The 15,230-nt window shown below is 38.9% G+C and overlaps 1 protein-coding gene across 2 annotated transcripts in view; it reads right to left on the bottom strand.

Moving 5' to 3' along the window:
- The window catches only part of TTC27 (tetratricopeptide repeat domain 27), a 2,723,583-nt gene that overhangs the window by 2,166,258 nt on the left and 542,095 nt on the right, over positions 1–15,230 (bottom strand). For both annotated transcript variants that reach the window (XM_044058498.1, XM_044058490.1), the window contains one exon: positions 14,146–14,310. In XM_044058498.1, coding sequence (XP_043914433.1) covers positions 14,146–14,310 — 165 coding nt within the window. The remainder of the gene's footprint in view (positions 1–14,145; positions 14,311–15,230) is intronic.

The raw sequence follows: 15,230 nt of genomic DNA, 5'->3' as shown, positions 1-15,230 counted from the left end.
TCGATTAATATCTAAGGGTGCAAGGGAGAGTCATCCATGATTCCTAGTAATGTTTGACTTGTATCCTAAAAAATCTCGCCTAGGCAGTGAGGCAAAGCAATTTGCTGGGGTTCTAAGTGGGTATGGACAATTCTTACTTTTGTAAGTGCATTATTCTCGTTTACCTGTCTGACTCCAAGAGGGACACGATTTCGTTTTCTGAAATAATTAAATATTTCTAGGACTTCCTGGGTTGAAAAATGAAAACAAACATGAAATGTTAGCCCTGAACTCTTGTCTTTCTCCATGGTTGCTACAGGCTGTGTCAATCAAAACAGTTTTACTAAGTTGAAATGTTTGGGAATTCAAATGCTAGCTACTTAAACAGAGTCAGTTAGTGGGACTTGTTAATCCATAAGGCAACAAGTATGTAACATTATAGATTCCTGAGTCATCCTGCCTTTAGATTCTTCTCGGAGAATATGCATTATTCAGATGTCCATGCCCCTCTGGCTTGCAATGCAGTACATCCAGCTCTTTCTTCCCAAACTATCCCTCAAAAAATGCTCATTAAATTCACTTGAAGGATAGAGATCTCTACAACAGCATGCTCAAAATTAAAATCCCTAAGAGTTTCAGGAGGCCAAAGTATTCTGAATTTAGAACTATCACCACCTCAAACTCAGTGATGCACAATTTATTATCTCAAAGTTCTTTGCACAAAGTGAAGTAGAAGACAATGGAAAACTTAGTGTCCTTAGGAATGCAGCATCAATTTAGGACACTTGGTCTGGCTTACACTGTACCATGAGTGCAATTTAGAATTTCATTCCTTTGACTGTGAGTCTATAAGTACAAACAAAACACTCTAAGACTATTACTTAAAGTAAACAAATATTCTGAATGACTCAGCAGCCAAGTTTGAAGCCCAGCTGAAAAAATGTCACTCTACATTTTCAGAAGTGGAAAGTTCATGCACTTATAGGTGGTGGACAAGAGGGAGACTACATCCAGTGCTCCTGGGACTCTGGACAATCTAGATTACATGTACAAAGGTCAAAAATCTGGTTGTCCATGAGTGAGTGCACCAGAAGACCAAGAAAATACACATCATCATAAAGAACTAAAGCAGTGCTGAGGGAGTTGGGGAGTTGGAAACACACACTAGAGAGTGGGCAACTTGTGCTCCAGAGAAAGGGGAGCACCTCTGAGCCCTGGCATAGGATTCAATTTTACATAAGATTAGGCCTGCTCATCTTCCCAGCCCTTCTATGTAATCACGTCACCCTCCTATTTTTCACCCATTTCCACATGTTCATGAAACTCAGTAGCATCTGTCTTGTAAGGAGCTTTTATTCTAGCAATAACTTTGTAAACATTTTCAGCTGTATCTGCTTCTGCAGCAGCAATTTTACTTTATTTATTTGATGCTTGTTTAGCAGGAAAACCCAACTGGTATAATATCCCATTTTCAGAGGAGGCACAGGGTAAAACCCTCCACACTGACATAATATAGTTACTGTTTAATAAAGTTTTAATAAAACCTAATACAGAAGAACAACATATTATGTAAAAATTAAAGTTTGTACAGTTGAACCTATGCATACATAGTGTAAATATTTGTAAAGATATGACAAGTTGAAAGAGAACTTTGTCAATAGTAAAAAAAAAAGTATTCACAAGTTGCAGCTCATGGAGATGACATTAAACACACTAAATACAATATCTGGAACAGAGATGACTAGACAATATAGCCTAGGCAATATTATGAGCTTTTGTGGGAGTTTAGGCCCTGGACTGTGTAAGTGTGGGTGCGCACTTACAGGCACATGTGTGTGTTGTAGCCCATGTAGTTTGGACATTAAAAAGAATAACTTTCATGTATCTTGAAAACTCACCTAGTTTATTCAAACGTTTCTGTTATGTCCATCCCCTGAAAGCTAATGACTTAAAAGGCCTATACAGAAGGTAAAACAGTTTCTACAGCTGCAGTTACTACCCGTTTAATTACTGCTGTATTTAACAGTATCCTGCATCTAGTTTTACTGACCATGCTCCACAAATATGTCAAAGCATTCAATCCCAACAGCTTTCTTTGCTCAGAATTTGACATGGATTTAAATCATTCCCCTCAAACTGACTACAGTTGTCTGCTCCCTATTCACTTATCATAACCTTCTGCTGATCAAGCTACACAGAAATTCCTAAAGACTGGCATAAAACAATCCTTTCATCATTAATGCATAAAATGTTAGGTCCTCCTCCTGAGTCATCTATTGCAGGAAATGCCATGTCTCACATCACTTGACTAAATGCAAACAAGCTAATAGACTGCTATTCCATTTCCTCTAGATGGCTGTCATTTCCAAAATGCTCACCTACATGTATGCCACTTCCACAGTTACTTTATCCCTTTCTTCTCTTTCATGCTGCCAAAATGCCTAATCACTAAACATGCAAAAATCTAGCCAAAGTCTTCCTGCAAAATAGTCCTAAGGTCACTTTCCACCTTCCCTTATAGCTTCTTTAGGCATTTTCATTGGGGCTCATTGTTCTGTTCTCGTGTAATTCAAGCTTTACATAGATGGCTGCACTTATACTTTTTGTATCTATGGTATAGGGGACAAGAGGGCAGGAACCTGTACTGCAATGGTGATCTACTCGAACATATGGTATAGGGGACAAGGGGGCAGGAACCTGTACTGCAATGGTGATCTACTCAAACATCTATTATAAAAACAACTTGCACATAAAACTTCCCTACGTTCAGTGTAGGAATCATAGTCTTGGTCATCCTTCTTACTCCAGGGAAATTACAGCAAGCCCTTCAGAACGTTGGAGAACCCACTCTGCTTTTGGACTGAAAGTCTCATTTCTAATCCACGGATAACACATGGACAGAGGTCCAAATGGCTGCATCATAAATGTCATGAGCTAAAATATTCTTAAGGAATGCTACAGTTCTAGCTATTAACCTTATGGAATGCATCCCAAATACTGTGTCCCGCTTTTTGTTAGAAGACTCACCGTAACAGACAATGCTGGTAGTCATACATTTACATATGGTCAACTTACAGACCTTGGAACCAGCCCACCCTGGCAATAAGTAAACAAAAGGTCACAATAATACAATATTTATGTATTTGAAATTTAGTAACCAGGTAACTGGACTGCTCAACTGACCATTTTCAGCCATGACCTGAGCTCCAGAGAAGTATGTAATACAAAATGAAATAAATAAATAAAATAAAATAACATAACAAAAGTGAAAATACATCATATATAACAACAAAAATGCATATCAAAAGTAGAAAAGGGGTAGCAAGAAACAATGTTCTCAATATCCCAAGCAATATGGAAATATGTACAATGTTTACATCATTTATAGGATGGCGCTCTCTTAGCAGAGGGATACCTATATGTAGTACTTGTAAATACTCCACTTACAATAAGTCTAAAAGCTTACAGCAACTTATCTAGTGTTGCGAAAGCAATTACAGGCAGTTTCTTTTAATAGATGTTCCTTCAGTTTAGCCTTGAATCCATATCTAAAAGCAATATCAAAGCTGCTGTGAGCATCTAACAGGTGTAGGTTTGTTACACATTGTTTTGCAGCTCTGAAAACAAAGTTAGTGGCTGCATGGTCTGGTTTAACGTTATCCATCACATCACTTTAGGCATGAATGATGGGTTATTCTTAAGACTGACCTCATCTTTGTGTAAGACAGTAAAAGGCTCACTGCACATCACAATCTGAAGTTTCGAGCCCTACTCTCCAAGGTAACTGCAATTAGAAACAATGCTTTCCAAGAAAGAAACTTCAGTGGTGAAAGGAAAGCTGGGTTCAAATGAGGGTAACTATCAATCTCTGAAGAACAAATTTTAAGTTGCAAAGATGGGGCGCTATTTACTAGGTTGTTTTATAAGAACCCATTTCAGGAACTGTTTGACTAGATTCTGTGAAGGCAGGGGAAGATGATTCATTGGCAATCACTTTAAAATTGCTGAAAAGTGCGCCTTGATGGAAACACAGAACAAGAGAACATGCACTTTTAGCAGTCCAGCCAGGTATTGTAATATATGTGGCTTGGTATAATTCTCAGTGCAATATTACAGGAAATGCACCACACAAAGAAATAATTTCCACTATGTCAGGTATGACTTCCTTGTACTGGCTGTTCTGGCCTCTTGCAAAACAAGCACCACTTTTATCCTTTAACTTATCTTTAAATGGAATAGGTCTGAAAGTACTTATGCTCCACCCTTAGGACAGTGTTCCTTTTTCACTAGTTAGAGAGTATGTGGTGCTGTGGTAACAACAGAGTTCCATTTTAACTAAAGAGTATGTGGTGCTGTGGTAACAACAGAGTTCCTTTTTCACTCGTTAAAGAATATGCGTGCTGTGGAGTTCTAAAGTGATGTGATGGATAACGTTAAACCAGACCATGCAGCTCAGGTTACCTCATCTGTAGTAGGAGACATATGACTTGTTTGATTTTTGATTGGTCAGTTGTATTTTAAGTATTGAAGAACTTTCATTGTTGTTTTATGGTCTGAAGAACCACCTATCAGCCATGAAAGCTCTTATCTTCTTTCACTGGCTTTTATTATTTTTATATTAAAAGTTTTGCAAGTTCCAGCAGTGGTGGTTGAGTGTTTTATGCTGTTCAAGCTTGATTTAATATCTATTCAAGCAGCTTAGCAGAAACATTCTTTCTTTCTGGGCTCAGTGGGCCCTACTAAGAGAAGGGATTGTTGTGTTTCACTGACAGACCCCTCAGATACCACACTGAATCCTTCTCATATGTAAACAGGCTACGACAGATGTGGACATATGATCTAAACCCCTTAACATCTCTTTGGCCTAGAGGTCCAAAGTCTCACTAAGGTATACAAAGAAGCATTTCAAAACTAAGGCTCCTTTCTTGGGATGGGAGAGCTGACATCTCTGTGTCCAGTAAAGCACACAAGAAGTCCTTCTTTACCTCTGCCTCCAGGTTGGAGTCCTGACGACCAAGGCGGAACCAAAGACTTTTGAGAGTGGGGGCCATAAATGAATGCACCTTTTCCACTTTTTGTTGGCAGGCAGCTGGATAAGACAGTCAATCAGGTATAGATAAACATGGATCTTCCTTGTCCTCAACTGCAAGGTCAGGTATTTCAGTCTGAGTGTATTAGAAAGCCTAAAGAAATCAGAGGAAAAGTGGAAATATTTGTTCCCTGTATGTACTTGAGACAGCATCAGGTGTTCTGATGGATTGTAATATGCAGGTAGGCGTCTTTCAGGTCCACAGTGGCTAGCAAAGTGCTGATCAATGTCAAGTGAAGAAGACCCTCTAGGGATAGCAGTTTGAATTTTTCACAATATAAATTGTGTTCAGCTTGGACAGATATATAGGAGCAATCTCCACAGTCTTTCTCTGCTACCAGAAATAAGCAAGAGTAGAATGCCTTCCCTTCTTGGTCAATGGGAACATTCTATACAACATAGCAGCTGTTTCACTATTTCTAGAGAGGATCTGTTTTACCCAACAGAACTAGGAGAATCCTATAGGTACTTTCTAGGCCAGTGATCTGGGAGGATCTGTAGATGCCTAGCCATACATTTCCATTAAGCTTTTAGCTCTTATTTTTTTAAAAAGGAATAACCCTGATGTCCAGCCGTTACCCATCAGCTGGACATCACACACAACCAAGTGTCCTTCTGAAGGTTCAGTCTGTTGACCACTCAAGGGGAAGAAGAACATGAAGGGGAGAGGAGGAGTGATGAACAGTCAATACTGCTTGGGGGTTCCTGGATAGGAAGGATATTCTCTCCCTTCCGCTTACTCTGCTGCCATGCCAAACTTGCTTTTTTTTTTTTTTTTTTTTATCAAAATCTCTCTCTTTTTTTTTTTTTTTTTTTTTTTTTTTTTTTAACTGCACTGGTCTATCCTGGTTTGTTTTCTATAGAAAACACAATTAGTTTTGACAATTCCTGTAGCATTTAAGTACTGGAAGCCAAAACATCTGTTTAACTGATTCCATTGTGTGTTGTTTCAAAAAAGGTCTGAAGCAAAAGCTTCTCCTCCTTTATACTGAACACTGGTTGGAGTGGTGCTGCAATAACATGTGCATGTCCAAAGACATGTAGGTCAAGTCTAAAATGTCACATTTGGCAAAAGCCTGGAGTACTATCAAACAGACTTCAAAAAGACAGTAATCAGAGGTCGAGACTAAAAGCTATACTTTCTCTGTGTCAGAAAGTTTTATAAATAAACCATCATGGTGCCGTGTGCTGCATCACCTCTGAAAATACTATCACCATTAGATCTTACCTCAAAATTAATCCAAAGTACCACCAATAGAGTGCGTCTTATACCAAAATCCATGTCCAGTAAAATCGGATATACTTTTACTGTTAGCAAAATGAAAGCATAAAATTGGCTTGTTTAGTGCTACAGGATGTGCAGCATAACCACTGTACCACAATACCTCGGGGTATGGTAACACATTCTGTGACAGTCAAAGTAGAGAGTGCATTTTTTGCTGTTATGTGAATGGGTCTCGAGGTGAGATCAAGAGAAACTCCTAGGTATTTGAAGGTGGTCACCTGTACAATCCTTGTTTGTTGTAGGTTAGAGGGCTGTAATTACTGGCAAATTAAGCTTAGGCTCTGTGCCCAAGAACATTTTTTGTTTTTCATTTCCTGCATATGAGCGAGAGAGTTGCACCACAAAACAAATAAAACTAAACTAAAAATAAAAAAATAGTGGTGGGGTAGATAAACCTTCATTAGTAACCTATTCACAAAACTACTGTAGTCTTTCTTGAGATTAAACTGCAAAACTTCTTCACAGTTTACACTCATCCTGGAAATGTAAACATACAAATGATAACTTCCAGGGTATTTGTAATTGTAACAGACAAAAATTAAATTACTAAAAATTAAAGTTCCTGCACCATTACCTTCTTCTGATGTATCAATCAATATTCCAGAAGCATAAAACTTATTTAAAAAGATGTCAGAAAATCTAGACATTCCTCTGACCAAAGCACAGCTTTACAGAGAACAGCAAACCTTAACAAACAAAACTATGTGCCTAACAACTGTTATGAAAAAGTAACGCAACAAACCTTAAACTGTTAACCTCACTGCCAGCCTAGTATGGCACAACATGTATACTGGAACTTTACAACTTCCCAAATGGCCTCCACTTATGTAGATCACTTGCCAATGCATCCTTATGTGTTCATACCTTCTCTCACCCTCACCTCAATGGTAATAAAATTCTTGTATGCGCTATCTGTACTTTGGACCATGGAAATAAGTAATATACAAAGTATGAAGTATAAACAGAACAGAAAATAACAACTAGCATGTTAATAAAGAAGGTCATGTAAGTGGCCCTACTGGTGACTTCATTACAGACCCTGTTGAGCAAACAGAAATAGGATACACAAATAAATCATTACTGAACAGATGGTGGCAGAGCACCACAGTGACCACCACCTTGCAATGAATGGCTTAAAAAGGCAACGAGTTTATTTATTTGAGTTTGTTAATGGGATTGAGCACTCAGCAATTCAGACCAATTTCAGTCTCAGCCTGAAGTCAAAAACTAACCAGACACACAAGAGTACAATAACACAGAAGTGACAGTAAAACACTACAACAGTAAAGTAGTCCTTTGTATGCATAGTAGATCTAATGTATTTTTATAGCATTTATTTAAAAGCAAACTTTTACTGTACTTCATGGCGATACCAGATGATTGGGAGGGGGATGTACATTTCAGGCACTCTAAACGTGCTTATTTTCGAAAATTAGAAGTCACACACCAAAATATTATGACTTCTCAGCAATCTGCCAAATAATCAACTCAGACTCAAGCTAGCAAATTAGGGCTCATTACTAGAGTTCCACCATTTATTTCAATTACGTTTGTACGATACAGGACGACGTGTTAAGAGTGAGAGGATGACTGCTAACTTCAGCAGGCAGGAAGAAAAGGAAAATTAAAAGGAACTGAATACTCAGTGGTAAAAGCTGATCTTTGGAAAGGCCATCAAATTCTAAGTATGTACTTAAGAATATCCAGCATGTGCCCCTCTTGCATGGCTCCCCAACGTCTCTCCAGCCCCACATTTGCAGGGATATGCACACCTTGCTATAAAAAATCAGAAATGGCAAAGAACATCTCTAGAACAGGAGAATATATACTCCTCATACTCTCAGCTTCAAGGGAGATGATCAGAAGGTGAACAGATCAGTTAAGGACTACAAAAATAAACATTTATCAGAAGAAATAAAGGGTAGCCTGAGTACTTAAATACCACTTCTAACAAAAGACCAGATCATTTACAGCTAAGAGCCTGAAATGCAGAAGTAATGTCAGCCTTGCTTGTTGAGGTCCAACAAGCAAGATGCTTTCCATTTCGGATATGACAGTAAATCAGTCAAATAATTCAGGTCCCTGGAGGGGGGGGGGGGGTTGCAAACAGGTTAGAGAAGAAAAGATGACTTTCTTTATCAAGATATGGATAACCATCCAGTACTAACCTACAATTCCACCCTGTTCAAAATCACGAAAGGAGAAAAGAGCCAAATCTCACACTTTCATGGTAGCAAAGCTTAGAACCAAGACAAATAGGACAGTCAAATAGGTTTATCAAAAGTACAAGGGAAACCACTATAGTGATTCAGATGGAAAAACAGATACATGTCAGTTAAATCTACAAATTAATCCTTCTTTATGAGAACTTGTTCAAGCTCAGCTTCACCAATCAGAACCTGACAAAACACTTGTAAGATCCCATGTTTGTCGACACCTGTTCATCCATGCTGAGTACATTAAAACAATGAGTAAAAAGGTCTCGCAGACAAACCAATTAGTAAAAACTACAAGAAAAATCTAGCCAAGCTAGAATTTCCACTGTGGGATTCCTTAAACCTTTTGTATTAGAGGCACATGGGATATATGCAAATGACCCTTTAAGGCCATCAGGTGTTTCAGCTATATGGCAATTCTTTATGCCCATGACTTTTTTCTTTTTATGGCTGCTATGGACAAATTCAGGCTAAAAGAAAAACATCATGGGCATTCAGAACTGCCATATATCTGAAATACCTGATGTCCTTAAAGGGTCATTTGCATATATCCCATGTGCCTCTAATACAAGAGGTTTAAGGAATCACACAGTGGAAACTAACATGCTGAATACATGTGTATTCAGAACAAAGCCTGCCAGTTCTAGTGAGCACACTTCCACAAACTAAGAAATAAATGCATTCTAGCTCTAGGTAATTTGGTCACATTGGCTAATTCTGATGACATCCACCCCCATGTAAAAATGGGAAAAAGAGGGACGATGATGACGATCTGACACACATACACTGTTAAAAAGTAATACCCAAGTATATGCCTGCTCAATTTACTCCCAGCAGTACAGGCTGAATACAGTAAATCCATCAAACACAGAGGACTGAGATGAAGTGAGCATATCTGCAACTCATCAATGGATACCACACAATAAACAATTGACAATCTAACTATGTACTTGATTAGTCTATGGGACACCATGGAAACCCCATGATGGGCACCTGGTTGGGAAAAATCTTGAACAATAAATTATCAGGGTAAAAACAACTGGACGACCACAAAAGCAAAGTCTCAGAGCACTGTTTCATCAAAGACCACCCTATTTTCTGAATCAAAGCAAAGACCAACTGATGATGCTACGTCTGCAAGAGAAACATTTTAGAAGCAAGCATGGGAGGTAACCTCTATCCCCCCTAGTGGAGTTAGTTTTGACCATACCATTAACTAACGAGTGACTGGCTGCTTGTTGGCTACAGAATGTAGCTGCCAGTCCACTTTGAATATGTCTGTTTGGCAACAATAAGAATTTCTCCCCCAAAGCAAAGAAAATGAACAATCCCATCTTCCTAAATTTGTGTATCCATTAAGACAAACCGTGGCAGACATAAATGAATGTGCAAGATTTTCTTCTACTTTCTATCCCAGCAAATGAAGCAGAAAGATGACAAGTTCAACAGCAATATGACAACTACTTTCAGGAGGAAATGTGAGAAAATCCTAGAGAACAATTAAATCATTGTGAAAGACCAGATACGGTTCCCTACACATAATGGCATGAAGCTCTGAGAACTTGTGTACAGAGATAATGGCCATGAAGAGAAAAACAAGAAATGAACTTTCATGCAGCAAAGCATGCAGGTGCAAATGACTTCTTGCAAGGCTGTCAAGCATAAAGTGTAAGACCATGGTAAAAAGTGTTCCTTCAAATGAGGACTGATGTTCAGAACTCCTTTAAGGAATAGTTTCTCCAGCAAGTGGTGTGCCATAATCCTGGTACGCACAACATCATAAGGCCCAAAAAGAACTAGTACATGCATACACCAATGTGGACGGCGCACTGGTGCAACAGTAGCGTTCTCACCTCACAGCAAGAGATTCTATGGTTCAATTCTTGGCTGGAGTGCCTTCTATGCAGTCTGCATGTCCTCCCTGCATTCATGTGGGTTTTTTCAGGGTACTCCGGTTTCCTCCCACATTACAAAGACTGCATCTGGAGGAGTTTCTCCCCAGGTCTCCACTGAAAATTGGCTTTGTACCAATTTGGAGTTTCCCAGTAAACAAATGTTAAATAAATAAATAAAATCATTAACAGTGGAATAAATGAAGTCCATCTAATGCAGGTGTCTGAGATAGGTCATAAATCACCCAAAACTGAAGACTGGAGCAGTGATGGGTGCCATTCTGCACAAAGTGAGAACTTCTTTGATCTGTTGAGTGGAGGACCTTCTACTCATCTCCAGCTCTGAGACTCTGACTGGCAAACCTGAGCTATTACTGGGCCTAAATAAAAAATCATGCCCTAAATTAAATTTGGCTATCTGAAACCATGCCCTTCCTGGCCACTATCTACTGACAAAAATACCTTTTTGACTTTCCCTTATGAGCTCTCCAATGAGTTGTTGAATCAGTGGAAATGCACATGGAAATATTTTGTGCCACTGAAGACGGAATGCACCACAATCGTAATCAACTGCTCTACCACTTCACGCCACCCTGCCCTGATCCACTGAGGAGAAAAGAGGAAGGACTGTGTGTTCCTGCATATAAAAAACACTAATCTCCTGACTACCTCATCACAAGATGACTTACATAAAATATGCTCTCTGAGACCTGCAGCTCCAGAACACATCTACAGATGTGCCTCAAGAGTATCTGCCAGATCAATCACTTCTCTGAAAATGTTAACCACTGAGGGGTGACGTCCTTGTCTATGGCTCACTGCCAGATGAGTATCACTACCCTGAAAAGGTGGTATGAATTTTTGTCGCATTACAGGCTTCATACTGCTCAATGAACTGTCTTGTCTGACTGGGTAGGGGAAACAACCCAGAAGAAATTTAATTTCCAAGGTATGTGGTCCCTCTAGAGAGGGGGCAACACAATCAGCTGTATATCTTCCCTGAAACCAACACCTTGCACTGTTTGGAAACCGAGCTGAGCATTCAACCTCACAAGTGAAGTGTCTGTTATTAGAATCTGTGACAAATTCAGTTAAAAAAATTGAAAACCCACCAAGGGGCTGGAGGAAGTTCCAACACTCCATGGCCAAGTAACACGGTATGACACTTGATGCAGCTCTGTGAGCAATGTGATGGCTCTGGAGCCAAAGACAACTCACAGTCTAGTCTTCCACAACTCTACCATTCTTAAAAATAATGGCAAACAACAAGCCCAGAAAATACAGGACCGAACACTGTGTCTTCACCCAGTCAGCCAAGGCCATAAGCCTCCAGTCCCTCTGCCAAAGCAAGAATGAAAACTCATGGAGAATGTCAACCTTCAAATAAAAATTCTTGAAGTGTGAGTCTATCAGTAATTTCTCCACTTTAAGGTAACTAGGAATTGCAAATAAGGGAATGCTCACTGCAGAGACATCCTTGTGGCCTCCAGAAGCCAGTCAACCAAGTAAAGGAACACATGTATATCCTTCTCCTCTAGATGCAGAAGTAGTAACATTGGACTTTTAATGCAGAAATCAACTTGTGTATGTTAGTTCATGAAGAAGTGCACACACATGACATGCTCCAGACTACAGACACCCAGAACCAGACATTTGCCAGTCAAAGACAGCAATAGTTGGGAACAGGCCTGCACTAAGGCCAGCAATGGCATTAGACTATATTATCTAAAGGTGTGCTCCCGCAATTCTAACCCCAACAGGCATCAAATGTCTGTTTGATGGCTAAGCTACAAGTAGCAAGTCCTGACATGGAAGAGACCAGCTGCCACTCCTTAAATGGGACAAGAAAGATCACCTGGTCCCTGGTGAGGTCCTAGGAGATGGGTCCTCAGCCCAGAGTTTCACCGGTCTGTAAAAAGGTAATTTAAAAGGTCACTCCCCAAGATAAGGCTAGTTTAGTTGACCGTAAGTTCCATCTGATCAACATGGAAAAGGTGGTACCAGCATCCCATGTTTTTTTCCTCCATCAATGTAGAAAGCTGGACGTAGATCCTTCCCCTGTTCCCCTCTTCTTCCACTGAAATGGAAGTGTGGTCTAGGACAAGGTCAGGACAGTACAGTTGTGCAAGACCTTACCATAACAGTACATGTTCAAATTCTACACTGCTGCAGTAGTCTGTCGCTATGTGGCTTGCCTCCTGTATAAGCAGCAACAACTGGTCAGCTTCAAAAACTCTGGCTCCTTCCCTCTGGCTGCTAATTTCTAATAGACTTAGCTCTGTTAATTTAGTATCTAAATTGTCTATTTCCATCTAGTTTATGTACAAAACTTTTCTCTGGTTTTGAAGTTCTGGGGTCTGTGACCAAGTCCTAAGGGTACTATGCAGGTTTAGGAATGAACAGGATGGACTGCATTATCCCAGGACAGAAGCAGCCAAAGTGACTGTTGTCAGTAGCAGAAGCAGACTTCAAACTATTGCACAAAGTAGTAAGTAGGGTCACCTGAGGTAATTACCCAAATTGTTCCTGTTGACCAGAACATTTAACATCCATTTCTAGGTGCTGTACTGGGAAAGAGAAAAAAAGATGACAGGTAGTGATTTATGGTGCAGGAATCCTGTTAAAAAAAATTTAAAGGTCGGGAGCTAAGGTAACAACTGTGCCTCAGTCAAGCAACTTCTCTTTTTAACCAACTGGCCAACCTTAGATACAGACATTTAAAGTAGGTCTTCCAAGACTTGGCCAACAGACTGAAATGCCAGTCATTTTTTTTTAAGGACCTTCAAGTGACGGTTTAACTAACCTCTACCAAGGCAGAGTACCAGTCTGAGTACTTACTCTATATCCACCTACATTTATACTCGTAAACAGTACAATGTGTGCTGAAGGCACTACAGACAACTTAGAACCTTGGAAATGGTTTGCACCATAAATGTACTCTGCTCACATTTGCAAGGGCTGGTGAAGTTTCTCGTTTATTTCACCTGTTTGTTACCAATATATACACATTTGCAAATTTATACAAATCAAACACACACACACACACACACACACACACACACACACACACACACTAAAGGCCATAGATCAATACCAAATCCACTTGTGGCTCAAAAGTGGCAGTGTTAAAAAGTAGCTTGTTATTAATCTTGTTTTAGGAAGAACCAGCTATCATGGATCTGAAGCATGTAGACAGTTTTATTTTTTATTTACTTTTTTTTTTTTATTCTAATTCTAAAATTATGTTTTTAAATTCTAATAGCCATATGTCTTCAGATCAACATAGTCACTATACTAAGGTGCTCTGTTTCAACAATACTACACCACCTTCTACCAACTCTCCCACTCTAAGTGGGACAACATCCTGAAGAGCACTGAACTTTCCTTCCATTGATGACTTCTTACAGTACTCGCTTCTAAACCAAGCTTAAGTCAGCACAGTTCTAACAATTTCAGCTAACAATCTAAGTAGAATTAATTTGATCTCTGACGAAAACACAATAAATAAGCATATTTAAATTCCTGTTTGATAATTACAGTTCCTTCCTTTATTTCTGTTCTACTTTTAGAAGTACGGATTATAGCTCTGTGACATAATAGCTCAGCCTTGAATGTTGCCAGTTCAGTTTTTTTCCCTCAGCCATGGTAAATTCGAGTTACAGAAACAATAATGTACAGACTCACCTGTCAATGAAATCTGCAGTTTGGTTAGGTTCTTGGCTGTGTTGAAACGCTCCTTTGCCTTCTTATACTCGTAGAAATATAAAAAGATGTAACCACATTCTAGATGGCACTGAATTGCTAGCTGTCGACATGTTTCACAAGTGAACAAAGTTTCTATGGCAGTGGCTGCAAATAAATAAAAGAATAACAGTTATTAATACCAACAAGGAGGAGTCATTCTTTTATCAGTCAAGAAATACTTGTAGCATGAAACATTTAAGCTGTACCAGAATATGACATTATTTAATAACTTATTTTCCTCTCTGCTTATATAATGGAAAAATTCCCCTCATAAATTTTAAAATAATCACTTTTACAGTTCAAAGGTATTAGTTACTTTATTGGTACTCGGCCCACTCTACACTTTTTCACATTAATGCCACAAGCAGTAGCCAAAACTGGAAGGGAAAATAGACATTTAATTTATTAAACAGTTCTGCATTCTTGTTTAGTTCTGTGGTCATATCAATGACTTGGAAAATACAAACTCCAACACAAGAAGTCATAAATTTAAATACCAAGACTCATTTTTATGTTAACTAACTAAGCATTTGGGAGCACAATGGGTGCTGCCCTCTGGGTAAGAAATGGGAAATGCCTACTGTTTTTTCTTTCTTTCTTTTGAACAAAAAATATGTTTGATAATGTAAATAAAAAATAAAAATGTTAATAATTCAAATATTATGTTCCAACATTTTAATTATTCAGATGTTATGCTCAACTATATTTTCAATCATCATGGATCCAAACAAAGGGGCAGTGAAAAAGCTGCAAAATTCTGGATCATAAACAAAACAGCTGAATACAATTCTTAAATTCAGTCTATTGTGCACAAAGGAAATACAGAAAGAAATTAAACTCATCACCACCTTTGTATTAATCTCTGTTACCCAGAAATCAAGGTCCCATTTAAGGCTGTTTCAGAAAATCATCTGTTCCCTTCCAAGCATGCCCCTCTGATAAACAGATCTTACCTTGGGCCCATGTTATTTCTGCCATTAAGGTAGAAAACATAAGTACCTTACTACTGCTCTGTCAGACACAAA

The sequence above is a fragment of the Protopterus annectens genome, chromosome 1.part2 (assembly GCF_019279795.1).
Source record: "Protopterus annectens isolate FY-2018-M chromosome 1.part2, PAN1.0, whole genome shotgun sequence".
Classification (NCBI taxonomy): domain Eukaryota; kingdom Metazoa; phylum Chordata; order Ceratodontiformes; family Protopteridae; genus Protopterus; species Protopterus annectens.
Note: the sequence above shows the minus strand (reverse complement) of the source record. Positions and strands in the feature narration are given on the sequence as shown.